At 54.3% G+C, this 27718-nt stretch overlaps 8 protein-coding genes across 8 annotated transcripts; 4 read left to right on the top strand and 4 right to left on the bottom strand.

Moving 5' to 3' along the window:
* Window positions 1–115: 115 nt before the first annotated feature.
* On the top strand, window positions 116–964 carry N0V96_004810 (uncharacterized protein; the record flags this gene model as incomplete). Its single annotated transcript, XM_053194886.2, has 1 exon — window positions 116–964. The coding sequence occupies one exon, from the start codon at window positions 116–118 to the stop codon at window positions 962–964; it is 849 nt and encodes a 282-aa protein (XP_053047766.2).
* A 259-nt stretch (window positions 965–1223) lies between these two features.
* N0V96_004809 (uncharacterized protein) lies at window positions 1224–2738 on the bottom strand (the record flags this gene model as incomplete). The annotated part of the gene is made up of 1 exon (XM_065757228.1): window positions 1224–2738. One exon carries the CDS (start codon window positions 2736–2738, stop codon window positions 1224–1226), a length of 1515 nt encoding a protein of 504 aa, XP_065613997.1.
* Window positions 2739–4205: 1467 nt separating this feature from the next.
* On the top strand, window positions 4206–5394 carry N0V96_004808 (uncharacterized protein; the record flags this gene model as incomplete). The annotated part of the gene is made up of 2 exons (XM_053194888.2): window positions 4206–4600; window positions 4704–5394. The coding sequence occupies 2 exons, from the start codon at window positions 4206–4208 to the stop codon at window positions 5392–5394; spliced, it is 1086 nt and encodes a 361-aa protein (XP_053047768.2).
* Window positions 5395–5814: 420 nt separating this feature from the next.
* Window positions 5815–9237, bottom strand: N0V96_004807 (uncharacterized protein; the record flags this gene model as incomplete). The annotated part of the gene is made up of 1 exon (XM_053194889.2): window positions 5815–9237. One exon carries the CDS (start codon window positions 9235–9237, stop codon window positions 5815–5817), a length of 3423 nt encoding a protein of 1140 aa, XP_053047769.2.
* A 1160-nt stretch (window positions 9238–10397) lies between these two features.
* N0V96_004806 (uncharacterized protein) lies at window positions 10398–11820 on the bottom strand (the record flags this gene model as incomplete). The annotated part of the gene is made up of 2 exons (XM_053194890.2): window positions 10398–11519; window positions 11584–11820. The coding sequence occupies 2 exons, from the start codon at window positions 11818–11820 to the stop codon at window positions 10398–10400; spliced, it is 1359 nt and encodes a 452-aa protein (XP_053047770.2).
* A 4094-nt stretch (window positions 11821–15914) lies between these two features.
* Window positions 15915–16118, top strand: N0V96_004805 (uncharacterized protein; the record flags this gene model as incomplete). Its single annotated transcript, XM_053194891.1, has 1 exon — window positions 15915–16118. The coding sequence occupies one exon, from the start codon at window positions 15915–15917 to the stop codon at window positions 16116–16118; it is 204 nt and encodes a 67-aa protein (XP_053047771.1).
* Window positions 16119–17529: 1411 nt separating this feature from the next.
* N0V96_004804 (uncharacterized protein) lies at window positions 17530–20360 on the top strand (the record flags this gene model as incomplete). Its single annotated transcript, XM_065757227.1, has 6 exons — window positions 17530–17660; window positions 17770–17842; window positions 18367–18569; window positions 18734–19122; window positions 19180–19314; window positions 19534–20360. The coding sequence occupies 6 exons, from the start codon at window positions 17530–17532 to the stop codon at window positions 20358–20360; spliced, it is 1758 nt and encodes a 585-aa protein (XP_065613996.1).
* Window positions 20361–23415: 3055 nt separating this feature from the next.
* On the bottom strand, window positions 23416–24242 carry N0V96_004803 (uncharacterized protein; the record flags this gene model as incomplete). The annotated part of the gene is made up of 2 exons (XM_065757226.1): window positions 23416–24090; window positions 24237–24242. The coding sequence occupies 2 exons, from the start codon at window positions 24240–24242 to the stop codon at window positions 23416–23418; spliced, it is 681 nt and encodes a 226-aa protein (XP_065613995.1).
* Window positions 24243–27718: the final 3476 nt, after the last annotated feature.

Here is a 27718-nt window from a genome sequence, read left to right as displayed (position 1 = left end):
ACCCATCTCGATGAATCAAAATAGGTTTCTGTTCCCGTACCTTCGCTAGTCAATCAACAACAGTATCCTTTCCAGTCTCACCTTCGTATCATCCCACCTCATCTCACAAGCAACCATGGTCGTCGCCGTCATGCCCAAATGGCTTAAAAACACTACCGAGCTCCAAACCTGCCTCGGCGTCGACTTCAAATCCTGCTTCAATTGCCAGGGCCACTCCGCCACAAAGTCGTCCTGCGGCAACGCAGTCAGCCAAGCCTCGCGATCCGAGATGGCGTTCGTCATGCTCGATATTATGAACTGCGGCAGCCTGGCGTCTGCGTCTGCTCACCTCGAGCGACTTGCCAGTCTTGTCTTGTGCAAGCGATCTCACCAGGCCCAGGCTGTCGAGAAGGCTGCGCAGTGGAAGGCTCAGATCCGGTCGTATCTTGAAGCTAGCAACGACCGTGGCGTCGCCGCTGAGGGACAGGATGACAAGGCTTCTCCTGGCAGAACGGAGCGCACGACCACGACCATGATTACGCCCCCTTCCACCCCCGTCGCCAATAAGAGAGAGTTCCGGCAACCGGTATCGACGCGATCGTCACACCGCCAGCGCACTGCGGCGCCGCCTCCGGTCACACCGAGACGAGCTCCTCGAGCGCCGAGAGGCTCCGCCTCGTCCACCGCAGTCCTCATCGGAGAGGATCCCGAAGGTGATTCTGGAGAAGAAGATTCTGAAGAGGACTCCGAAGAGGAGGAGGAGGAGGAGGAGGAGTTTTATGAACCCCAGCCAGTCCGTAGCCACACCAGACGTGCCCGCGCTCCGGCCCCATCGGTCAAGTGGGAACCCAATGGCAAGGCTGGCTTACCTTATCCTTACCCAAGCCAGACAGAGGATCGAGAGAACCTCGAGTATAAGCTGGCCAAGGCTCAGGCGGAGTTGGCGATGTATGAAGCGTGGGCTAGACTTCGAAAGTTTGAGTAGGTAGAGAAGGGGGTACTACATTGCAGTAACCGGAAATTGGATGAGTTGGATTTGGATTTGGGATTGTTTGGGAGGCATTTGTTTCAACGGGCAGTAGATAATGAGCAACTATGGGGGGTAGATTTATGAGGACCTGTTAGTTTTCCCTTCGTGGGGTTCCGGGGGTATTTGGATAGAACAGCGCAAATTGGAACACAAATACCAAACAGAAAAGGTATCAATTTCCACGTTAACTACGATCATGGCCACATTATTCCCATTACCCCAGCGCCTGATTCCAGGGCTCCCACGTCTGCTTATCATAACTCGCCATGCACTTCACCTTCTCAGGCGGATCAGCCTTCCAATCCACCCTGAAATCCTGCACCTCGTCCTCGCCTCCCACCCACTGACTGGTATACCCCTTTGCCGCCTTAATCTTCCTTCCAGCCTCGTCACTGTACTCCAGATTGACGCTCGGCACCACTGCGATCTTACCGAACCCGGCGTTCCACAGATCCTTGCAGAACAGCTGCGGCTCGCCCTGGAAACACTCCCCCGGGCTGGGCGCCCTGAAACGAACAAGCCGATCCAGCAGCGGCCTCGCCGTCATCGCCACGGCCCCGTTCCAGCACGAGAAGACCTGCAGCGGCTTGTGGTCGAAGAAGCGCCGACGGGAGGTATCTTCGTTCCAGAAGATGTTCCACGCAGAGTTCCAGTTGCCGTCGGGCGGGATCTCGAAGAAGGAATCGCCCGCAATGGTGCGGCTGATCCACACATCGTAAAAGGTCGGATCGGGGCCGACGTAGGTCCAGTCGAAGCCGCACGTCAAATCGGCGCCCAGATACAGTCGCTGATGGGCGAGCTCGAGGATGTCTTCCAGGCAAATGGCCACGTCGTTGAGGAAGAGGATGACCGCGTCGGCGGCGTATCTGCCTGGTCCGCCGGAGACGAGGGGCGCAAGAGCCATGTTGCGCAGCTCGGCGAGTTTGGGGATGCGGTCTCCCGCGCCCGGGTCGAGGTCGCTGCGGGAGAAGTGATATTCGGTACCAAGCTTCTCGATTTCCGGACGGAGGAGGTGGAGGATTTCGTAGGTGCCATCGCCCGAGTTGCCTTCCACTACTGAGAGGACACAGTTTACCGGGCCCAAGAAATGGAGGGCCTCGACGATGGAGCCTAGCAGTCGCGGGAGGAGGTCTGCCTTTTCTCGTATGTTGAGGGCGATGAAGAATTTGGGTTTCTTCAGGTTGGTGCTGGGCTTGAGGTACTGGTAGCGTGAGATGTCGGGTCGAGGGCAGTCTAGCCTGGGCAGAGATTTGTCGTCTGGGTCGAGGATCGTGGTGATGTAGAGCGGTGCGTTTTTGAGGTGCTCCGGGTTGGCGTCCGGTACTGTGGAGCTGGCGCCGCCGCCAACGTCTGGGGATGGCACCGGCGGTGGCGTCGGCGTCGGGGTAGAAATCGGGGGTAGTGGCGTGTGCGACGGCGCGATCGCCGGCGATGTTACGGCGGTGTTCGTCTGATTTTCTCCATCCTGTGGAGCTGCTCCGTGCACTGCTTCGGTCGGATTTGGCTTCCCTGAGTCAAGTGTCAGTTCAATTGATCCTTCTTTCGACGTCAAGTTCGACGCCGACGATGGCAAGGTCAATGTGTGTGGTGAAGGGAGCGTACGGAATGGCTTGTACGCGATGTCGAAGTATTCGCGCCCCGAGAAAAGATCATATGCGACGAGCAAGCTGATGAGCAACAGACACACTACGCCAGCCTGTGCGATAGTGCTGTGTATCCTTTTCGCCATGATTTGCTCATGAAGAATCGAGCTTTACCATCGTGGTCTAGGGAAAGGGCCAGAGGTTGTAGAAAGTACGGAAGGAAATAAACAGAAAGAAAAGGAGGAAGAAAGCGAAATCAGCCTCGAGTATGACAGAGGATGTACAGGCAAACGCGCCTCTTCCAATCGCGAAGTGTGACCGGGGTTGCTTTCTCTGGGGGGCGACCAACAGTGAACACAGCTCAAGTGGACGTTGGAAGCGAAAGAGCCCTTGTTCGTTCTTTCTTTCCAATGCCATTGCGGACCACTGATTATCCTAGGTAGACGCGGGCCCGCCTGCCCTGTTGGACGGTCGACATCCGTGTACTCCGTTGGTCGGGGAGGCGGGGATACTCAGAGAGGCACAGCAGGTGTCTGAGAGATTCTGAGCACATCACCCCCCGGAAGAAGAAATCAGGAGCAAGGGGCCGAGGGCGTTCACTCGTGGGCGCTTAACTGCACCATTCGCAATCGCGACCTGGTTGGTCCGCTACACCATGATGGGCCCGCAGCCAAGGCCCTTTCCCGTGCTTTTCTGGACTTCGTCGTGTTGGTTCTGAAATGTTGGTTTTATCCATAGCATTGCCCATCTTGCTGGCCTAGTCTCACGGTTTCACCTCGAGGCTGGCGCATAAACCCCATTGTGTCGTTCCCTCCTTCGCCCGGTTAGCTCACCGCTGTGATGTGCACAGGAAGTTGCCTCCTCAGTCCTCACGCAACATGGGCTCTCGGTGGTATTAGAGACGCCTAGGATTCGACAACCTCACGGTGATTCGTCAAAAGGAAATGAGATTACCAGGGTCTTACCAAACTGTCGGGACAGAAGCAGAACCAAAAGTTCACAACAACCTCGTTTCGAATTCCCTCGCCTGTTTGCAGGGCCAGGCCAGTCCTCGAGTAGAGTCAATGACCGTGGAGGAATAACGCCACAACAATGTTGGCTGAAGAGTCTCGCGTCGAGTACGGTACCCGGGCGTGCGTTGTCCATGGTCTTAATTTGAGAACCTGAGAATGGCTGGATCTCTTCGGTGTTGGGCGGCTTGCTGCATACTTAGTTCAGTCGCCTGCCTTTTCGTCCCCTTTCTCTGTCTAGCAAGGTTTGATGTGTCTTTCTCGTTCTGCGGACTGTAGATCTTTCTTCGTTGATTTTCGTTATACGACTTACGAAAATTATTGTACCTTGCGAGCCCTCGCCCCCTACGCCCTTGCGATAAACTCCAGTCACACAATACCCTTCTCATTTTATTATAGCGGACATCTCAATTCACATTAGAAAGTCAGTAGGGCTCGTCTTATCTACGTCTTCTGCTTTGCCTGGAGAAAGACGAGAAATAGAGAGGTGAAGAGAGGCCGTCCTAGTAATCTATCAAGAACTACAAACACTAGAGTCCTGCTGTATTCGCAACATTGTATCGACAAGTGACTCGGGAAAATCTCAGCACATACGCACCCAGCATGCCCCGAGCTCTTCTTCTTTTCCTCCTCCTGTTTGCTCTAGGACTGGATGGCGTCTTAGCAATCAACCTCCGATACGTACGCCTTGCACCGCCAAAGCCAACAAAGGCCCCCTCGCGCAACGGTACAAACATCTTGAACGCCGATCTCAAAAGACGACAAGCCGCCTCAGTGACCTCCGTGTGCGGATACTACGACGGCGACCCGGAGAAATCAAGGACAGCTGATCCAGGGTTCGGCTGCCGGCTCGACATCGACCGCGGGCTCTGGGGATTCTGTCCCACGACCGTCATCTCTGCCAAAGACTGCGGACTGGCCGGCAACTGCGTCGACTCGCAGAACTGTAAATCCGGCTGCGGCAAGACGGGTATTGCAGGCATGACGACTTTCACCTGGTGAGTTACCTCCATGCCTCTGCTTTCCTCTCTTTATGTGTTCTATAAGACACGTAGGGACCAAAAAAGGAGAAAGACTAACAGATGAGAACGAAAACCACAGTGCAACAGATAGATTCTGCTCCACCGTTCTTCTTGAAGGGGGCTTCGAAGGAGGCTTCTCCTACATTGCCTGCGGCAACGTAGCGACAGTAGAAACGTTGTTCAAAGAACCCATCACCACGGCCGAAACACCAACGTCTATCACCGCGACTACTTTCATCACCACACCCACGGACGCCACCACACCAGAATCAACCACATCGCCTTCTACGCTGACATTCTCTCCTATCTCTGTGCCATCCTCAGGTGTGCCATCGTCCGCAACCCAACCCACGTCGCTAGCGAGCCAGACAGCCTCCCCGTCAGACGGAAATAAGTCGTCACCCGAGGGTTCAAGCAACACAGCAGCCATCGTCGGCGGCGTCGTCGGCGGTGTCGCCATCATCTGTGTCACGGTCATTGTTGCAATCTACATCATGCGACGTAACAAGCGCGCCACAGAGGAAGAACCTCAAGAGAAGCGAGGGAGCCGCTTCAGGTCGTGGGGACGATCGTCCTCGAAGCCTCCCAACTATGAACAAAGTGAAGCTGTTCGAACAGATACACAAGGGTTTGACGCTGGACAGAACAAGATATACGCCGGCTGGGGCCCGTCTGAAGTGTACGGATCAGAGCCTCGAAGAGATCCCACGGCGGCTCCGGTTGAGTTGCCGGGCGCCTCCCCAGTAGAGCTTCCGAGTCGGAGAGGTTAATCAACTGGAATGACAAGGCCGTGACTAGAAATGACTGATGTGGCAAACGTGGTCCTGAATATGAGAGGAAACGTAGAAGGCTGAAGAGGCGAGATGAGCATCGGTTACGAACAATCAAGGCATCTCATCGGTACGCACGGTACCGCCGGCGGCCACCAATGTAATTGTAAACGATTTTTATGTATTCTTAGGTGCTAAACGATAACACGTAGCCATGCTATGAGTAGACGAGGTTTTCGCTGATTCATGATCATATCCTTTTTGAGACCTCAACCAATCCATCCTCTCCTAGAGGAAGGGCCGAGTTCGCCGACACAGAAACGCCGAACATTGGTAACGCTTATTGTAACGCTTATTTCTTTCCTTCCTTCCGTATCCTTTTCGACCTTACATAAATGTCCTGCACCTTGACCCCTCTTTCTATGTTCCGTGCAGCTTCTGGTTGAGGCCCAACAGTAGCTGCTTCACCGAATTCATCAAGTGCGATTCGATCCCGTCAAAGCCCGCTGCGGGCGACCCTGAGGCGCTGGCTTCCGCAGGCGGGGGTACTATGCTCGCGTCTGCCAAGCCCAGCACTCGATCAATGGCAGATAGGGTGACTGCCTCAGCCTTGGCCTCGCCAATCCTGCTTTTGAGCGCATTCGACGAAACGTTCTTGAACCCAAGGAGAGAGTTGAAGACCTTGGAATCAAAGACGTTGGTCGGCCCACTGGGAGTGGGCGTGCCCCCTGATCCGGGAGTGTTGCTTCGGGTCGAGAAACCGTCTAAGAGCTTCTGTATTCCCTTCATACAGATATCCTCCATGGTCTGATTCTCTGTGGCGGCACTCTTGAGACCCAGACAGCGGTTGAGGGCAGACATTACGATGGCCTCTGCCTTTGGATTCTTGGCCTTCTTCAGGTTCTCAATGAGGCCGTTCTTGAGGCCATTAACAGCTGAGAGTAGCCTGGGCTGAATGACGGGACGTGGTTCGGCTTGCGCTGGTGGTGTAGGCGTAGGCCGAGCTTGCTGCGGCGGGGCAGCAGCGGGTATCTGTGGTGGGGGTGGTTGTGCTCCAGGGATGGCGGCTGGAGCAGGTTGTGTAATTGGCGGTGCTGAGGTTGCGGCGGCGGCGTCTTCGGTCTTGACAGCGGGATGAGCTGGAGGTGGCCTTGAAGCGTACGGTGAACTGTATGTAGAAGGCTGCCCTGCGACACCTTGAGGCCGTGCAATGGCAGCAGCGGCCCCGTATCCAGGGAGCGTCACTGGCGCTACTGGTTGAGAGGTAACTGGCGGTGCGGGCTGGCCAGGGTTCGGCGCCACGCCGGGGGGAGAGTATTGTGGCGTCCTGGCTGCTGTCTGCGCTTGCTGCCCGGCATAGGCTTGCGCGTGGTAGTTGTGAGGAAGATGCTGGTAGCCAGGAGGCATGTGGCTCTGCTGCTGTTGGGCGTACTGAGTGTACATTGGGTGGTTGTAGTGACCATAGCCCGCACTCATAGAACGGTCCGGTGACGTAGCCTTGCGCTTCTTGCCGGCATCGAGTTCGACACCGGGCACCCTGGACCACAAGCCTGTGGTATCGTCCTTCTTGAAGGCTTCGTTCCCGATGAGGTTATGTCGTACACTAGACTCCCAGCCCTTTGTCTCCGTGTGGAAGTAGAACCACGGGTATCTCTGGGTAATTCGCTTGTAAATCTGTTTGAGGGTGAGACCGTCAGGCCCTGCCGCAGTGAGGGTCTCGTCGATAAGCACTCCGTAGTTCTTGTTCGGCTTCTGTAGCTGCTCCTCCGTGTAGTCCTCGATCTTGAGTTCGAGCGGGGGCGACTTGGGACGAGCCTTCTTTTCCTTCTTCTCTCTGGCGCGTCTTTCGGCATCTGATCCTTCAAGACCGTCTTCGCCCTTTGGTTTCCGGGGCTTGTACTTGCGCTTCTCCGGTCGGTCTCCTCCTTCGTCTGGTAGTGGATGTTTCCTAGGACGACCGACCTTCCGCTTGATGGGGGGCTCTCCTGGAGGAGGCTGTGGTATCGTCTTCTTAGCCATCTCTTGCTGAGCCTTCTTAAGGAGCCGCTGCTCTCGTTTGGACATGATTCCGTTCTTTGGTGGCCGGCCGGGTCCTCTCTTCTTGTTCAGGTAGCCTAATGGAGCACCTCCCATTAGAAGATGCACCATTTCTTGGTCCTCTGCCTTGACCTCTGTAGTGGGTTGGATATCGTCTGCTTCCTCTCCATAATCCAGTGACATCTCTCCTTCAGCATCAGCTTCGGCGTCAGCATCAGCGTCAACATCGACTTCAGCATCAGCTTCAGCATCGGCCTCATCGTCGGCCTCAGTTTGCGTTTGTGCTGCTTCTGCAGCTTCGGCTGCTGCCTCTGCTGTCGCCTTTTCTGCGGCAGCTGCTGCTTCTGCCTTTGCTTCCGCCTCCGCCTCTGCCTTGGAGCTACTCTCGGCCTCAACTTCTTCCTCCTCTTCTGGTTCGACGTCAGACATTTCTACGTCTGATGGCGCTGGTGAGCTAAGGGAAGAGTCGCTTGTGTCGTCGAGACCGTTGCCATGGGAGGCTTCAAACTCGAAGCTCATCTCCTTTCCACCCGTCGCCTTCTTCTTGAGTTTCTCCTCCTCTTCCGCATACTCTTCGGCACCTGTCCGGCCTTCTGGAACACCGTTGATGACGAAGCGGAAATCTACGTCCTTGATTTGCAGGTGATCACCGCTCCGGAGCACGGCGACACCTTCCTTGTGGTGCACTTCGTCGATGAAGAAACCATTTTTGTGGAGTGGAATAGCCTCAAAGACCCCTTCTCTCTTATTGAATTGGATCTTGAGATGCTCTCTTGAAATGGCCTTGGTTTTGCTGGCGATATCAGGTCCGGGCGAGTGGATGCCGACAAAAGGAACGTGATGAGGAGAGGGCCGTAATGAGGCCAGATCCACGGCTGCAGCGCCCGGTGTATGCGAGACATACTGTCGATTTGAGATGAGCTTTTCCTGTGACTCGTCCTCTTCCTGCTTCTGTGATGATCCGGTACTGGTCGTCTTGCGGCGCTTGGCTGGTCGCCCCTCCCCTTCACTGTCGGACTCGGGTCCCAGCATGCCTCCCTCTTCACTGACGTATGACTTGCTGAACTTCCCCGGGCCATGTCTGACAGGAGAAGGAGGCGGAAGGCCCTCGCGTTCATACTCTTCCGCCTTCTTGCGATAGGCATCATCGCGCTTCTGGTCTCTCCGCGCCTGGTTCAGAGCCTTCTGATCGCGACCAATAATGACGGCGTACGTGGTCATCTGGAAGACACTGTCGGCGAATTCTATACGCGCAAAGGATTCGAGGCCCTGTGTTGCCGCGGCGAGGTTATGTGTGCTTGCGACAAGCGGATCGTTGCCGTTGCCCATGGTGCTCGGAAGGGTGACCTGGGAGGGCGTGACGGTCGGAGGCGGTGATATTTGATTGGACATCTGGTTGCCAGCCATATGCGCCAGAGCCATCATCATGTAGGCGTGGTCCATGTTTGGCATCGGAGTGTGTGGGAAGGACGAGGCGAATGGGTCAGCGTCAACCTGCACGGCTGAAGCCGGCTGCGACATTGTCGCGGGTGGAGCGCTGCCGGCGTCGGCATCGGCCATGAATGTGTCGACGGCTATTGAGGTGTTCTGCTGTTTGGTCGACGCGTCTTCGATAGATGGATGTACTGTTGTAGATGCGTCGGTGCGCGATGGTTGCTGCTGGTCGGCAGCGTTCGGGGCGATGTGATTGTTGTTGTCGTTGTCGTCGGGGTGGTCAGGTCGGCCTGGTGTCGTCGACTTGTGCTTGGGCGGCGGCGTGGTCGGAAGGGGCGCCAGGCCATTTTGGCCGGCGTTGGACGAAGTCATCGCTGCTCTGTAGTCGGACAGATCAGCTCCTTCGCCGTCGGCAAGCCAAGAGAGGCGATTTGGTCAGGCGCGACGAGGTATGGACCTGAGAAAGGCTGCGATCGAGAACGGGCGAATGCCAAAAAAATCGGCGTTGAACAATTCAGTCCTGGCTGCGATTGACAGGGTCAACGGAAGCGTCTCTGATTGGCTGTCGGTGAGATTCACCGTGGACACTGAACGCACCAGCCTTCTTCCCCGCGCTGTACAAGTACCAAAGTACCTTTTTTTCTTCCAATAGGAGGAAACAGCCTCCAGTTCAGCCCGTCCCTACCCAGCCAGGTCCTTTCCTTTTCAGCGTCTCCGTCGCCGCCTTCCCTTTCGTCGCACGCTCCTTCCACCTCTATCATATTCGTGACTGCAGCTTCCCACCACGATTCAATGGGAAGGAACACTGCACTCCAACCCCATTGAAGGTTCATGTACATATGACTCATCCTGCTACCTCTCCATGAACCTTTGATGCGGCCAATTGCATATGTGTACGTCTTTCAATGCCTCACTCAGCCTTGGACCCAGCGCTTTGGTTCGGACCAGGTCTTGCGGTGAGCAGCAAGGCTGTTCACGATGCATCCCTTCGGTCAGGGTCCGAGAAAAAGCCTCATCCGATTCCTTGCAGACTTGCAGAGGCAAAGGCAGCACCACCCTGCGTAGATCGCCCACTTCTTCCGACCTCGGTGCCCACTTGTCTCGGTCAAGCCCCAATAGCAGACCATCCTTCGGTGAAGGAGTAGCTCACTAGACCCTCTGATTGATATTCGTGATCCTTGGAGGCATTCTGTTAATATCAAGGGCTCAGCTTGAGAAGCAGATGGCTTAGTGAGCTCATGAGATTGAACAATTGATCAATCTCCAACTCATGGTTTATTCCCTCTTGCTGCTCAGTATAGCGCATTCAGAGCTCAGGATGGGAAATTCCTGACTAACGGCCGGTATCCGTGTCAGAAAGCAATTCATAAAGGCGCCCGGTGTACATCAGATTCATATACTCTTATAGAAAGAACCTGAGAGTTGGCCCAACAGGCAATAAGTGTACACATAGATCGTATCCATAAAGCAAGTAGATCTCGAAAAGGGGCCTGCATAACAGTTTTACAAGAAGCCACACACCGCAGTTCAACCTAACTCAGAAGCGGCGCTCGCTCGCCAAATAGAGACCGCCCACGTCGAGATTCCCACCACTTCTGCGTCCTCTCCGAAACCCGGTACGCCCAGAAGCACAGCATCCCCGCAATGAAGCCAATAGCATCATTCCTAAACGCAAGCAGCCCGGCCGTGGTCATGAGCATGACAGTCCACCTCTCCGCCCTCTCATCATCAGAAAGCGAGCGATGCTGCCTAACGAGCCCCCCAACGCCGCCTTCGTTGCCAGCAGAGCTCTCCCACAGGTCAGAAGCCCCGTGGTTTAAGCTATGCCCCACCTTGGCGAGCTCGAGACCGGCAGCGATGACCATGACGCCCAGCAGGCTCTTGGGGTAGTGCGTGAGCAGGCCGATGAGGGAGTTGCCAAACACGAGGCCCAGCAGGATCTTGAAGAGGCCCAGCACGATGACGCTCGCGCCGCTGCGCGCTCCGAAGCGGTACTGCGCCGCGAGCCCGCCCGCGCCGTGGCACACGGGCATGGCGCCCCACCATGTGCCAACCAGGTTCATCACGCCGACGCTGATGCCCATGGCTGTGACGGACGGCGTCGGCATGTCCGGCAGCAGGTCCGCCGCGAGGGCGCTCACCGCGATGACCGAGTTTAGAGTCGTGAGCGGAAGCTGGCCGATGGCCATCGACAGCGGCTTGTACTTGAACCAGTTGAACTCCCAGTGCACAAAGTGCGGGGTCCAGAGACTGGGCTCCGGCAGGTAGATGTGCGGATTCTCGTGCGAGGTCATGATGGAGATGAAGGCGAAGACGAGCGAGAGAATAAAAATGTGCAGCGCGTAGGGGAAACGCGGCAGGCCCTGGGTGAAGATGAGCACCAGAAAGGCGGCCAGGGCCCACAACCTGTTGTCGAGGACGGGATGGGTCCAGTGAAGGTCCCGGAGGAGGCCGGAGCCGGCGGCCATGACGAGCGAGAGACCGGCGCCGAGCTGGATGCCCTTGACGACGGGGACGGGCACGTTCCGAGTGACCCAGCGCAGCAAGCCCGTGAGGCTCATGACTAGGACGGCCAGACTGACCCACTGGCCCGCAGCCATGACGGTTTTGATGCCGCCATATTCGGAACGGGAGATGGCTGCCGCGGCGATTGCCTAGACGCAGTAGTCAGTAATGAATATCACAATCACAACCTCTTGTTTAGATGTAAGCACTCACCTTCATCGGCTGGACTGGAAGCGGGATGCCAAAGACGGCACCGGTAACAACGTTGAAGATGCCTGAGAACACTAGGGTGCTATCGAGATAAATGGAGTGCTGAACCGCTAGCGCGATCATCAGAGGAAGAAGAGTTCCCAAGTCACCGAGCGCGCCAGAGACTTCTGCGGCAGGGGAGCCGCGCAGAGTTGCGACATTGTGTCGATGGACTCGTTTTAGATGACTGAGAACCGTCATGATGCGGGGAACTAGACGGTGTTCCTGGTTGTGGAATAAACGGGGGATGTAAAGATGTAATGTGGCGAGATTTTGGCGGAAAACGATTGCAGAGCTTTAAAGACGTACTCTCAGCTTAGAAAAGAAGACCGAAATGCAACTGATACACCGTTCTGTTGGCCTCGCTGGTAGCTGACGACGCCTTCAACTCTCAGGATGATTGATATTGGACGCATTTCATGTCAGCGTACGTACCGCACCCCCGGCTGCGACGCGGCAGCTTCCGACTGTGCTGTTCGGAGCAAGCAACTCCTCGGCCGGACGTTGTAGTTGGCGGTGATTGGTTGCTTGACTTCCGATGCTAGGCGTCTCCGCCCGTGGCCCGTTATAATTTGCAGCGCATGACCGCCTACTCCTCAGCTCCACGCTTTTGTCCTCCTGTACCTTACCTAAGGTAAGGTAGGATACCTTCAGTCTTCAGATGCTGAGGAGCCGACGTGCTTGGGTAAACATTTCGTCATGGGCCGAATGAGCGGGTCGGCAAATGATCTGACCCGTTGTCGCCAGACTGTATGTAGAGATTACTTAAGACAACCCAAGCCAGCCCAACAGCGGGAGTGACGGCAGTGGAGAGAAATGTAAACGGGATGACTGAGCTGGCTGGCAACCGAACAAGGAGCCGACGGGAGTTACCATCTAGCGGCCAGGGACGGGGACACGCCGGACATAAATGCTAGTCCCTGAACAAGAGCCTGCTCTCTCTCTCTCGATAAACAGCAAGCGCCGGGTTGGATCCATCGGTTGAAAAGTAATAAACGAAAGAAGGAGGAAAGAAACTCGCGCTGGGGCGGCGGAAGGGGCGGCGGCGGGTAGAATTCGGGCTGGACGGATGCTAAGGTTACCCATGTGTCTCATTGCGCGCTGAGACCCGGCCGGTGAATGAATAAATGGGGCCTTGTCACCTTGGAGCTCCGTGGCAACAGCTTGTTGACCTGCTCGAGCTTCGCTATGATTATCTTACGATGGAAATGCAGCCTTGCTGCTCTGGCACTACGTTGCGGGCTTGCTATGAGGTTTTTGTTATGAAATCAGGATGCCGACAGTGGGCTCGCTGCGACGCTGCAAAGAGACGGTCATTTCCTCTTCGAACGGAATCGAAGGGATTGGGAAGGGCGGTCCCAAGACGGGAAAGATGGGTGCTGGATGACTGATCAGGTGAGGGTTTTCGACGGGACGATGCAGCGGCGGATCGAGGGGTGGCTGGACCGCGGAACGAGCAGCCATCGGCCCTGACTAGGCGCGACACCCGATCCGATGGTGATGAGTTGGTGCTACTTTTGCCGTGCGAGGACTGAGACGTGATGTTACGGACAAAGGAGCAATGGGGGTCCATCATCTGCAACCCTGTGCTTGTCTCCTGCTGATGAGTGATGGGCCATGTTTGTTCCTGTTTCTCAGTGCCAGATTGAGGTGCCATACTATCTCAGGCTGGATTGAACCAACCCTGCGTAGGCGCTCAGTGCTGTGATGATCTTATTTGCTTGGCCGAGGCTCAGTCAAATGACCGACTCGGGCAAGCTCTTGGCCCAACTCAAAAAGGCTCATGGACTTCCATTGGACCAAGTCGCCAACCCTTTGCCAACTTGTCCGCAGCAGCTTGGCCGGGCGCAGTCTGACAAGCCTGAGAAAGGGGAGGACCGTCTAGCAGATATGCCTCGCCCATCCAAGAGTCTTGGAATTGAAGCCATTCTCAGGTGCCGATACTGCCAAGGCTCGTCACTGTCGAGGCGAGGTGATTTGCCAAGATGTGCGCAAATTTCGAGCATTTAGTAGTGCTGTCAAGGCTGCTGAGTGCTCCGTACCCGGAGCGCCGTACTCTCTATCCGTACCAAAGACAACAATAAGAAAGAAAAATGGGACGCGAAGGCGGTTACTAAGTGCATGAGCGGTCGACAAGAGGCGAGCATGGCAAGGGAATCCTTTGGTCGGCCAGGTACGGCGGTTCATCTACTATGGCATTCCCGAGAAATCTCCCAATGGCCCCAATGGAACCTGGAAACATCGGTGAGGGCGGAAGACCAGTGCCAGGCCAAAAACATGGATGGAAATACCTTAGTATGCAACTGCCATGTTCGTCATGAAGGGGCGGCGGCGGCAGCGACTAAGCCAAGCAGTAGAGTCAGCTCAAGTGATGATGACAGAGAGCTATGAGCTTGAAAGAGTCAAGAGTCCGCCTAGCTGGTGTCACTGCCTTGAGGCACACCAATATCGCAAGGCACAAAATCAGTAGGAAAACATGCAGCCCACAACCCGGCGGAGGTTGGCGAACCGGTGGCCCTGTGAACCCACCGGAACTTGAAGGGTGAGGTGTGCTAGGGCCTTATCCCGGCTCCGGCCCCATGAGGTGATCCATGTCATCCAATTGTCCGCCCAGTTCTGGCAGACTCTGTGCGCAACAGCACTAGGCTCAGGACTATTGTTTAGTGGTGAATCTGAAATAGGCAGTGTTGTGAATTGCGAATGCCTTACCCTACGCCAGAGATGAGAGGGAAAGCAGCCAGATAGCTTGATGATGGTGAGAGATGGAGAAATTCCCGCAGCAACAGAGACAGACGTACAACAGAAAAGGACCAGCAGATAAACAGACGGGCTGCAAGTGTTGCGCTACGGAAACACACATCACACTCACTCCCCTGTATCGGGCGAGGAGTGTAAGTGGTGATGACAGGGGACCTCGAGCGATCAGGCGTGGATTCCCCACACCGGATGCCTGTGATGACCCTGCCGTATTCCCGGCATCCATGGAGACAAGCTTTTTCTGTTGCTCGCTTGGCGCCGTTCTCTCTGCCACTAGTAGAGCAACCGCGACCGCCGATGACACCTCACGAGTACTCCTTACACACTAAGGCACTACACAGTAATGTACGGATCGCGACATGCCAATGGTGGCAGTTCACCACCAAAGAGTGCCCAGACGTGATGACACTGCCAAGTACCATGACCTGTGAAGATACTTTTTCGTCGCCTTTCATCGTCAAGCTCTTACCTACGGATACAGATACCTCAAGTACCTGCCTTACCACCTTGTGTTGATGAGGTACATACCTGGCTCAGATCCAATGGGAAATACCTTCCCATCACCATTGGATCTTCCTTCTTAGGTATTGCTTGCTCGCCTTGCCAATCAGCCGACTATTTGAGCAGCTATTTCCTTCCTCGCCCGCCCTCTTCATTAACCCCTCCCTTCCTACCTTACCTTACCTCACCTTACCTTCCTCTTCGCACTGCTAATTCTCTCATCCTTCCTCCTCCAGCAACTCAATCACTCGACAATCCCATAATCAATCAATTCCTTCCCCCATTGATACCGCTTCCTCTCAGAAAGGTAATCACTCTTATGCTGCTTGACCTCTCTATGAGTTCCAGCTTCACAAGCCAAGCTTCGTACCGTCGATGCTGACAAACTGCACTTCTAGCCGGCCTCCCCTAGTCGCTGCGATCGAGCCACCAGGTTTCTTTCCCCACCTTACTCTCATCGTCCGACTTTGAGCTGTTTCTCATCCTCACCAAAGGTAAAGTGGTTTTCTCAATGCGCAATCTTCCCAAGTCTCAATTCTTCCGCGAAAAAACTGCTCTGGAATACCAATTGGTCTTTTGCGACAATCTCTACGAGCTTCGCGCCGGCGCCCAGGATCCGACAACCACATCATGAAGAAAAACAACATGTGGATATCTCCCCTTTGACGCCAACGCCGGATACCCCGGGAATGACGATGGGCACATCCAAGCTCACAAGGCTCTAAACAAGAAAGACAGACGGTCTCCATAAAATGCCTCAATTGGACAAGCTTCCTTACGTCTAGCTCTGGTGTTTTTTTCTACGGATCCTGACCGCATTGGGCAAGCATCAATCACTCATCGCAAACAGTCGCCACGAGCTTTCCTCTCATACTTATTAACTCACTCGCTCGTCATCATTGCTTTCTAATTGACTTTTTGATTCTTGCTACTCTTCTTTGCCTTATCGATCCTCTTACTCTCATCCGCTGACCAGCCTCTTATTCATCCTACAGCCGACTCTCTATTCATCTCACCTCAACTCACCTCCCGTCAAAATGCCTGCCATCAACACCCTTGTCGCCCGCGACGCCGTACACCAGCTCGCCAAGCGCCAGAACTGGGCTCAGAAGGAGGCTGGTGTCGTCGTCGTCTTCTGCATCGTTTTCATTGTCGCCCTCGGAGTCTCTGGTCTCATGATCTCCAAGTGCCTCGCCAGGCGCAAGGCAGAGAGACAGGCCAAGGAGTCTCAGGCCGCATAAGCAAGACCTCGTCACCTCTCAAAGGGGCTAGAAGAGAGGAGCGGAGCTGGGAAAGTAATGAATCAAGCTTCAAGCTGAACGCGCTTTGAAGCTAGTAGCAGGCCGAATCTCCTCGTCACTTGCACACATGCGACATGATGAAGTACGACGAGAGAGTCGCGACTGGCTACATGCGAAGAAGCCAATACTATCTGCCTACAGCAATCATGTTCACGTCCGACACATACACACACCATACGGATCACTCACTACCAACCGATCGTCGGTTTCGATTCTCGACACTTCGTCATAGTCTGCAGGATTGGGGTCTCACGAAAGGCGTGTACTGAAGAAAGACATCCGGGATTGTACATGGCAGTATCACGACTACACGGGGGTTAATGCGCCAGGAGGCGGCTGTATGTCAATCGCGACGCCGCAGATACCTATTTCATATCAATTTTAATGATACCTATTTCACCTTGCGCAAAGCAATCCAATCATTTCTCGGCCATTATTGACATCTCGTGTGTTTACCGAATTGTTTATTCAAGGTCTTTCTTTCACTAACACAGGCCTTGCCTTCTGTTAGTAAGTGCCACGGAAAATTGGGCCTGGCTGTAATAACCCACCCTTCTCTTCCAATTTTTTTTTTGGCAAGAAATGGTCCCAGCTCCGTTTATTTCATCTTGAACACCGCAAGGAAGCGATAAAACTCGGACATCAGATGGCATGATGTGAGTATGCGACTGACTAACCTTTTTCTCGGCCCAGTGAACAGGACACCCCCGTCGCAAGAAATCAAACCGAAAAAGGACTTGGCATCGATCGCGCCGCGTCCCTGGTGCATGCAGCCACACGTGGGACTTTTGAGACAAGGCGCCTCTTTTGTGTCTTGGTGTTCATTGCTTACCTACTAGTACGAAGACATTCCAGAGGCGCATTCATAGTAGGTGAGGCAGGTTATTAGGTGCTGTATCTTTGGGACTTGCGTCGCGCTTACACGCCCTTCTACCCGAAAGGATCGCTTACCTAGGCCAGGTCACCGGGTTTGAATCTGCTAGTGCTGACGCCGGGGGACCCCCATTTTCCTAGTAACTACAAACCCGAGATACCAAATTCTTATCCCGGACCGGGTTAACGAACCTGGAATTCATCCGTGATGACGACCTCACTTTGTAGTCGAAGCTTCAGCTCTGTTGTTGTCGGTCGTATATAGGACCAAGCACTTCGTTCTGATATCTCCCGGGTCGTCCCACTATTTGACGAATTCACATGTTCTTGCCGCGTGTTTTGAGCATAAGTGCTCAGTCTCAAAACGTCACCCTCCGCCGCCAATCTATATCATTCAAGAGGAGCCAAGCAAGGGATATCGGACCACAACCTCCAACCATATCCAGAACTAGGAATTAAAATCTACGATACCCTCGCAATGGACCCACAACCACCGCCCCCGAGACCCGACAGCCCCCCGCGCCGCCTGCGCGCCTGCGCGCCGTGTACCCGGGCCAAGGCCCGCTGTAACTTCCGCGAGGAGAATGCCCGTCGGCACCTCTGCGACCGGTAAGTGCTTCCTTTCACTGCCTCGACAAGGCGTGGTGAAGAAATTCCATCTTTAAGAGTTGGAAACCCCATGTAACACTGGAACTGACGTGGTGTGACGGGGTTTTAGATGTGAGCGGCTCAAGATTGACTGCTCGGCCAAGACGAGGGGTATCAGGAGGACGCGGCAGATCAAACCTCTGGTCAAGTAAGTGTTGTCCCTCATGGGTTCCTAATCTCGTTCGCCAAAGTTTTGATAAGTTGGATGTGAACGCACCCTTGGGGATAGTGGCATCTCGGGAAAACAACGGCCCTGACCTCAGAACTCTACTAACATGAGCATCACAGTCGCGTTGCAACACTAGAACAGCAAATAGCCCACCTCGTAACACCAGAAAAGTCCCCAGCAGCATCGACACCCTCAGCAGAGACCTCGACCTCAACCCCCTCAACCTCCTCACCTCCCTCTCACTCACACTCACACCCACACCCAGACTCACACCCAGCACCCCTAATCCAAAGACATCAACCAGGCCCCGTAGCCCACAACCTCCCCTCCTACCACCACTCCTCCTCCTCCTCCTCTTCTTCCTCACCCTCGTCCTCATCCTTGGTCATAACAACGACAACGACAATAAAACCGCCCCTGGGCCTAACCTGGTCCCAAGCATCCAATGTCCTCGCCGACTTTCGCACAAACTTTGTCCCCAACTTCCCCTTTATCCAGGTCGACGGGCCCTCGGTGGAACCGGGCTCGGGGTCCCCTCAGAGGCTCGCGCGCGAGAAGCCATTCCTGTTCCGCGCCATCATGCTCGCCGCCGCGCCGGCGGGGAAGGCGAGGGCTGAAGCGATGCACCGCGAGCTGTTGGCTGAGATGGGGGCGCGGATGATGCTCGAGGAGGAAGGGGGTTTGGATTTGTTGCAGGGGATGTTGGTTATCATCCTGTGGTTAGTATTTAACCCCCCCCCCCCTCTATCTTCTGCCGCCGCTCTTTAACTTTATGTCATGTTCCCTCACCGGCGTCTGCCGGGGTCTCTTGTTGAAGACAAACCCCAAAAGAAGCTTGCCACTGACATTTTATGTGATAAAACAGGGCAGAATGCAGATACTGGTTCGACAAGCAAATCACCCGCCTAGTATACACGGCCCTAGGCTACGCCCACAGCCTGGGCATCACCAAACCCCCGCGCTCCCTCCTTCAACCCTCTCCCTGCCGCCCGGGAGGTTCTCAACAACACCCTTACCAATACCCTTACCAACACCCCTACCAACAACAATGGCAGCAGCAGCAGCAGCAACAACAGCGACAAGAACCAGAAGATTGCTTCACCAACAAGGCAACCCTCAGCGCCACAGAACACCACACCCTCGAGGAGCAGCGCACCTTTCTCGGACTCTTTTGCGTCGTCACGTCCAACTGCGCGCAGTTCGCCCGCAAGCAGAATCCCCTCCTACACTGTCTCGGCTCAGATGGCGGCGGGCGTACGTCTTTTTCAAACTCTTCTTCTTCTTCTCAGGGGCAAAGCCTCGGGTATCTAGATATCTGCTACGAGAACCTGGCCGCGTCAGGGAGCCTGGAAGACCGTATGGCGGCGAGGATGTTCAAGATGGCTGCCATCTCTGCGCGGCTCACCGACGGGTTCGGTCCCGTGATGGATTGCGAGCGCGGAATGGGTAGGGGATGGGGGTCGGGTTCGAGGAGGAGGTGGGGAGGATCCGCGCGGAAGTGCAAGATGTCTTGGAGGGCCTTGATCCGCGGGATTCTTATTATGGTAAATTATTTCCTTCTCTTCCCCTTCTTTTCTTTCAAAGTTTCATGACGACCATATGTGGAACCCCCCTTATCAGAGATGAAGAGAATAAAGTAAACACAAGACTAATACTCCACAACAGCATACCTCAACCTCCAACACAAAGCCCTCCTAGTCCAACTCTACGAACCAGCAACAAAATCCCCCTTCTCCTCCTCATCACCATCATCTCTATACTCCCCAGCGGCCTTCCAAAATACCACCACCAACTCCACCACGACCACAACCACCCTCAACCGCACAACCTACTTCCAAGCAGCCCTCTCCGAAGCAAAAGCCTACTTTGACGCAACACTCGCCCTACCCCCAGAAGCCTACGTCTACCGCACCTCCGTCAGCATGGGTCTGGCCCAAGGCGTCCTCGCCGTCACCACGCGCCTGCTGATCCTCCACGGCGTCCCGGGGTGGGACCTCTCCCGCGCCCGCACGGATGTCAAGTTTGCCGAAATCTGCGAGAACCTGGTTGCGTTTCTTGGGCGGGTGCTGCAGGTGGGTAGGGAGAGGATGGGCCGGCTAAAGGAGGAGACGTGGGTTCGCGGGGTAGGCGGCGGTGCTACTGGTGGTGGGAGTGATTGTGGTAGGGCATACAATACCCTTGAATTCGACTGGGACGACATCAATGGAGGGAGCGAGATCGATGCGAGGGGCTCCATGTGCGAGGACTTGATTGGCAAGATGAGGTGGATCAAGGACTGGTACGAGAGTCGCGTTCGAGCAGAGGATGGCGGCGTGACTACTACCACTACTCCGGCTGCTGCTGCTGGCGGTGGCGTCGGGAGCGCAGAAGCGGCGAATAAGGAGTTGATGGAGGAGATTACGAGGATCTGGCACTGGCCTGCGGACGCGGCGAGTATGCCCATGTTTGGGGGGTTGATTAACCCCTTTGACATTTGTTACGATAGTATTTGACGAGACACGAAGTCCTGTTCATGATTCCCAGCTAGTACAATAATGGTTTACGAGCACAGAGGCGTGTTTACTGTGCTATATCTATGTAGAAAAATATAGAAATACAAAATCTGGGTATGTCCCGGGTTTCATCCGTTCGCTCGTCGTTGCGCCATGGTAATAAAAAAAGTCAGTCGGTACAGTCTATCGTAGCACACGGTCTCCCACCTCCATTCCATGCTGTCTTTGATAGCCCTCTTAAAGTCTTCTGTTGCAGGCGCACACGCAATCAAAAGTGTGTCAAGCATTACCTCATTTAAATACACAACCGCTCGCTCAGAGAAAATCCCATGCAATCAGCATAGGCAGTGCCACCAACAGGAATATGCAAGCGATGAGCGCCGGAATGACGGGCGGCACAGACTCAGCTGCTTCCTCGAGGAACCAGAATAAGTCGGCTAGCGGCACGAGAACAATCCGACGGAGCAGATCGATGGCGCTCCGTGAACGACGGCAGCAGCGGCAGCGGGTCCAGAAGCTGTGGCGGTAGTTGACGTCGTCGTGCTTTGGTGCTGAGAGAGCATTTCGCACATCAGCACTTAGGTCTGGTAATGACCGGGAAGATGGCCGGCCTTTTGTCCTTTGTCAGCATGAGATTTCGTGGTAGTCCTCGAGAAATAAAAGAGATACATGCTAGAGCATGCAAGAAAGGTTATATGATGGACTGATTCGGTGGGTGAGGTGGTGGGGACATCAACGCGAGTGCGTGGGTGTAGGTGGAAGAAATAAGTGGAGGACCGGGAAGAAGAGAAGATGGCAAAAAGGTAGGATTAGGCAAGTGGGTAGGGCTGAACGCCGGAGACTCACCGAGAGGTGTCCGGGGCGGCAGCGGTGACCGGGCTCCGGAGGCCGGAAGGGGAGACCGGCTGCCGTCGGGCGGGATTTCCTGGGTCCGGCCTTTGGTTCTGGCGTAGTAAGCTAGCTGGCTGTTAGAATAGGTACCGAGAGAAGCGCATGACAGAGAACCTCAGGAATAGATGGCGGTATAGATACGTACGCATTTTCCCTTACTCGATTGGTACTTCAAGCGGAGCTTATCTTACTCTCTCGGGCTCGGAATTGCCAGACGAGAAGTGAGACTTGAATCCGTGTCAAATGTCAGACGCTCTTTTTGGCCCCGGTCGGCTTGTTCTCAATCGCAAGAGCCGGGACGCAGATGTTGATGATGCCAAAGTTAAAGGGCTGGCATTCCTCAATAAAGGGAGAGAGATTGGGCGGGGAAAGGAATGTTGCAAGCGGAATTGCTTTGGTGGCGGTCCGGTTTAGCTTGGCCCCCCTTTGCCTCCCCCTCGTTCTTCTGTTTCTTGTAGGTGTCCGTACAAGATTGGGGCAAGGAATCGTGTTGTACGGATGATTCAATTGAACAAAGCTCTTGGACCTCCTTTGTCGTTTGGGTGCGGGCGAGATGCCGAGCCGACTGGTATAAATCTGGAATGAAAAGAGTGCCTCGCAACCGCGGGCTGATTGAGTGTGATGGGATGCCAATATCGCTATGCGGATGCCAAGACCAAGGGCCTGGGTATTGTGACTGATGAGAAGAGGTTGGAGTTGATGCGGTAGGCGGTGCACGAGATGCAACCAAGTCTCTCTACGTGTGTGAAGTAAGGACGAATATTCGCAGATAGCAGAAAGAACGGATGAGGTAGGTAGATGATGCAGCTGATGCAGAGAGATCTACAGCCAGCTGCAGGGTGAGATATCCGTACTTGGCAGCGACGAAATAATTGTGGATAAGGCAGGAAAGGGAAGCGAGGCGAGAGGCAAATTGGTGGATAACTTCAGATACCTTTAATATCCGTACATGTATCCGTACCTGACTTGCCTTGCTGGCCAAGTAGATGTCAAGGTGAGAGTTGAGAAAAAAAAGAAGCCACGGGCGATGCTTTGATGCCAAGAAATCAAAACAGAAGGCAACCAAACGTGGTGACTGCTGCCGCTGCTGCTCGATTCGCACAGATGCCGCTGCAAGCGTCGAAGGATTATTTGTTCGATATGTTCCTTCTTCGTTGCCCTGGGTTTCTCTGTACCGAGTACCGTGCCCTGAGCGCTGAATGCTGTGCTTGCTGTACAATCTTTTTAGAGTTTGGCGCGTATACCCCAAGCATTGCTGTGTATTTGTTAGCTTCCTCCTCCCCCGTTCATGTCCGTGGTTTTGATTGATCGAGAATGCTTGGCGTGGAGATGAAGAGGTGAGGATAAGCCACAATCGCTAGTCCCGCATGAGCAACAGGATGGGCGGCGAGGCTGCTAGTGATCATCACAGAACCAAGGAATCTCTGAGAGTTTCTACACTAACTACTACAGACCCATAGATTGTACATAGTAAATGATAAAAAGGGGGGGGGGAAGGGGCGGCCGGGTGGTAAGGCATTTCTTCGCCGAGAAATGCCAGTTGGCCAAATCATGACTGGTGACCTACGAATACAGGCTTCAGGAGGATTGAGGGAAACCTTCCACCTCAAGTTTGGAGGACGTTTTGCACAGCCTCCTTTTCTCGAACGCCGCCGGGCGATTGCCGGGAACCACCTTGTCGGCCCCGGTGGGCGCGTGCGATTAATGCCGCCCAAATTTGCGCTTCATGCCGGGAGGTGACAGCTCCAATTCAAGACTGCAAACGACTGAGACTCTAAAACTCCAAGGTGAGTGCAGAGTATGTGGAGGGGCGATGAGCACAGGCCCTGAAGGCAAATACTAAACCGCCAAGACTCACTGAAAATAACAAGTTGTGACGACTGAGTTGCAGAGTCCTATTCCGGTACGGAGTATACATCTCAATGAACGACAGATGGACATGGTCGTATGGATACTCAGGTGGCAATTGTCTGAAGCAAAGGTGCTTCGCTCAATCATTTGAAACTACTACAGGCAAAAAGAGTTGCCCGTCCAGGCTGCCACTATCCAAACCAAGGTATCCTACATGAAAACACATTACCTCCAGCCCTTTTACTTTATTCGTATCCAAAAGACCATATGCCAAGACACATTATTAAAGCCAGCACAGCCAGCAGACCTCCGCTTAGAACCATGTATTCCTCGTGCTCAGCCTCTTATAACTACTCCGCTCCTGTCCATTGTACCCCGTGTCAGCAGACAAGCCCTGCTTAGAATATTTGCCGCGCCACGGCCTGTCGTTAGCCTCTTCGAAAAAGTAGTGATTCGCACCGCTCGTGTACCCAACCCGCCATGGCACAACCAGATCCCTCTTGACCGGCCCGCCGCCGCAGCTGCCCTTGAGCTGCTCGCTCGGCGGCGAGTTGACGGCCAGCGCAAACAGGTTCTGCGGCTCCGTGAAGTCTGTCACCAGGCCGGACCGGGAGAGGAGGTAGGCGAGGCAGATGACGTTGATGACGAAGACGAGGGCGAGGACGAGGTAGAAGCACTTTTGCCACTCGGCACTGTGGCCCGACGTGTACTCCTGCGTGCGGATCGAGGCGTTGAAGGGGTCCAGGCTGCCCGGCGCGCCGAGCTGCATCTTTTCGTGGCGCCAGTAGTGTTCAAAAGGGGTGTTGAGACCGCCGATGATGAGGGTTGACGAGGCGTAGACGGCGAGGGCTTCGGCTATCGAAGGGAGGAGGGGGTTGAGCTGTGGCTCTTGGAGGACGAATTGGGTAAGAATGCGGGCGTTGGAGGCGTTGTTGTTTTGGGCTCCGCCGTTGATGTCCATTGACAGACGCCATTGATCCGCAATATTCTACATAGAGACAAAGGTAAGTAAGTGACGATGAGAAGGGGGTGTTGGGGGTTCCTTGCCCTCCAGTCCGTCACGGGGGTGGATTCCGTGACTTCTGTGTGGACATTGGTGTAGCTGTCTGTATCATCGGGGTCATCGCAATGTACTTGCATATGCGCTCCTGCTGTGCCCGAGATGTTGAAGTGGGTTGAGCAGTTGGGTGACACCCATGATCTCATCTCACAAAGGGTATAATCTGCAATAGACGCCGACTTTGTGAGGATGTATATGGCGTCACTCTCTACCGATGTGTTGGTTATCATGTTGTAGTCCGCAGGGTACTGTCGGTTGCTGTCAGCCCTTTCTTCTTCTATTTGCTCACCGAGATCACTTACAAGCGGGAACACTGGCGGCCGTCGCCCATAGTCCTCGCCCCAGCGAAAGATGCCATCTACCGAAGTTCGATTCAGCCACTCCGTTTCCGAAACGCCGGGAACATACTTCTCCCAGTCCGGTTTTCCGGTTCTCTGTCCTGGAACTGTCGTGTCGTCGTACAACACCTTGCCTATGGGCCACTCTGTATAGACCAGTGGCTCCAATTCCTCGGGAGACATGTTGACACACATGACGTTCAGTGCGGGAGAGACCACGCTCGCTCTGATGCCGTACTCTCCAACACCCGACAAGTCATTCGGCTGAAGAATCTTGTTGACTGGATTTGTTGCTGCATCGTAAACACTCGGATGGGGCATTGCGAGCGTCACATTGTTGATGATCCTGTTGAAGCGCTCGTGTTGTTCAGTCGTGTTGCTATGGGTCGTCTCAATCCAAGCAGAGGTGAGCGTTGTGTTGTCGTACAGCAACGACGTTCCTACGGGGCGGTGTCGAACATCAACAGCAGCACTTGTTCCATTGCGATTGATGGCTTCCCAATCACCTAGGAACGAAACCAAGTTGCGATATGCTTCACACAAGTTGTCAGTATCACTTAAACAAGAAGCTTTCATTGGAAGGACCTTGACGTACATTGACCGGCATATTGCACTTCGAGGCAAGCATTCCCAGCAATATCAACACCCAATGGGTCACTTTCTCGTAGTGGTGTCGGGCAGGTTTCACGCGCAAAAGGCGGGTTCATGTAGGACGCCAAAACATAGCCGCTCAATGTCTTGGTTTCCCAATCGCCAAATTTAAGCTTTGGGGTGATCATGGCGTCTGACGCAGTCGTGTAAAACGTTGAAGCAATGGTTGCAACGAGAGAAACTACTCCTAGAATGGTCATACCGGCATACGGCAGCGTCTCCCAGTGCGTGATAAGGAATCCAGGTTGCTACTCAATGTTAAAATTATCCGGCAGCAAGACGCAATCTCAACTCACAATAACCCAGTTCCTCATCGTCATCTCAGCCAAGGTCATGCCCTCTGACCTCCTCACAAATGCGCGACGTGTCAATACCTGGCCGATAAAGGTGACAAACACAGTCACGAAAGATATTTCAATCGTCTTGGCAAACATTGCGCATACCAAAGACGCTGTCGACGGGAGAATACCACCGCTTGATGAGATTTGAGGACCCCAGCGTGGTTGTAAAATAGCCACAACGAGCCAGAGGCAGCTCAGTCCTGTGGAGTAGAACGACAGAATCAAGATGGACACCGAGAGCCAGTTATGCTGCTTCCTGTGCACATCGTTCCGCGAGTCACAGTAAGTCGGAGGACGGCCTCGAGTGTGTATTAGTAGTCACTCAACATGGATCAGATGTACAGAGTACGGCTTACTGAATCTCTTATACAAGGCCTCCTCGTCATCCATTGGATCAGGCTCTTCAAGAGAATTCTCATCCCGTCTCGTCGAACTTTGACCAGACGTCGATTGAAGTGGCCTGACCTGTTGCCGACTCTCATCCTTACCTGGAGTCGCTTGACCTAGGTCACCCATTTCCTCGGCCTCTATGAGAGGCCATGGCTTTGAAGACTTTGGCGGATCGTCCCACGCCATTGATGTTTTGCCTTTTGAATTTGCTCTGCGTTTCCCGTCTGGAGACGACCAAGGTGACTGCAGAGGCGAGATAATGTCCTGGTCTGATTCGGGTGACAACGGTACGGCGCGGCGTTCTGTTCGTGGTGATGCAGGTCCAGGCTTTGGTGTGCCCAGAAGGCCTTTGTTGGAACGTGGTGTGGCAGGCGAGCTGCTTTTCGAACCGACGGGGACACGTGCGAATGAGATTTGGTTGATAGCACCTTCCACTGAGATGCCAAAGGGGTCTCTTCCGTAGAAGCTCGATTTGTCAAGTTGAGATGGGGCGGTACTCTGGTTATGTGCGGCGCCGTTGAGGGTCGAAAGGTCCATGTCGACACCAGGTGTCATTGGCTCGTAGCCATTCTTTCGGGGAGTTGAGGATGAAAGAAAGTTGTCTGGGGTTGAAAACGAAGAGTTGCCATCCTGTCTTTCCGGGCCGAGCAGGTGAGTCTTCTCCGACTCAGGGATGGGGTCTACGGAGAGAGGGACACGACTACGATCGGTCTCTCCCATGATGAGTGGGTACCAAGGATTATCAAGGGCTTGGTGTCACTACAGGGCAAACATTAAAGACTGGTGATAAGACATGAAAAAGGGCGGTGGTTCCGTCTCAAAAGATCGGCGGAGCCGTCTGATTTCTGATGACGAAATCTTTGGAGAATACGGAAGATGGGTCCTTGGCCCCTGTGGTAAAGGGCCGGTTCCAATTGAGGGTACGTCGTCTTTGCCGATAGTGAGTCGAGTAATGCTTTTTCCGAGAAACAAGTGGTGAAGGTGATCGCCCAGACGTCCAGGCGTGACGGATGCTAACTTCCGTCGGAGCCGTGATTGCCTCGCGTACAGTCTTCTTGTTGAGTAGCACAAGACGTGACACGGCGCAAACAAATCAGAGTGTGCTACAGGAGACTCGTGAGGACGTGTTTTGGAGATATTGTTAACTGGGTGTTTGAGCCGTTTGTCGTCGTCTAGTTACGTTTCCTGCGACAGGAGCTTGACAGAGTTCAAAGGGGGACCCTTCTGGGACGCGGACCGCAAATGGGTGCACAGGGAGACCAAAATTGGCACGCAGAAAAAGAATAGAATGGTGCGTATGAGACCTTGTGATGTCTGTGAGACGGAAGGCGGAAACAGGGAGAGATATGAGGAAGCAGTTGAAACTTGAAACAAAATGTATTAGTTGGAAGGGGGAGAGAGGCTTCTCTGCAGCTGGTTCTTCGTGAGATTAAACCAACCTCAGCTTGCGGCTTCGGTCGAAAAGGCAGGTGCGATCGACGAGGCAGAAGATTTCTTCATATGTGAGAGCCTCGACTGGTAATTGCTGTCAACTCCATCCCGCTGGCCAACCACGCCTGTCGTGTTGAAGATCACTGCTTCAGACTCGCAGGGAATCAAGGTAGCAGATGCAAGAAGCCGGCGCGGATCCTCGGAGACGTATGATGATCCTCTATGGCAGAGGTTATTCTCGCTCTCACCTAACATGACGGAGCTCGGTCAGGGGTTGTTTGCTGAGCAAAAAAGAAGGCTAGCTTTCTCAAGCAACCGTGCATGAGCTGACGGAGAGAAGGGGGGTTCGAGAGGGCTACAAGCGGAAGAAGCGAGGGTCACCGCCGCCCAAACCTGCATAATGTC

Source organism: Colletotrichum fioriniae (genome assembly GCF_027942845.1).
Source record: "Colletotrichum fioriniae strain IMI 355084 chromosome Unknown scaffold_5, whole genome shotgun sequence".
Taxonomy (NCBI): domain Eukaryota; kingdom Fungi; phylum Ascomycota; class Sordariomycetes; order Glomerellales; family Glomerellaceae; genus Colletotrichum; species Colletotrichum fioriniae.
Note: the sequence above shows the minus strand (reverse complement) of the source record. Positions and strands in the feature narration are given on the sequence as shown.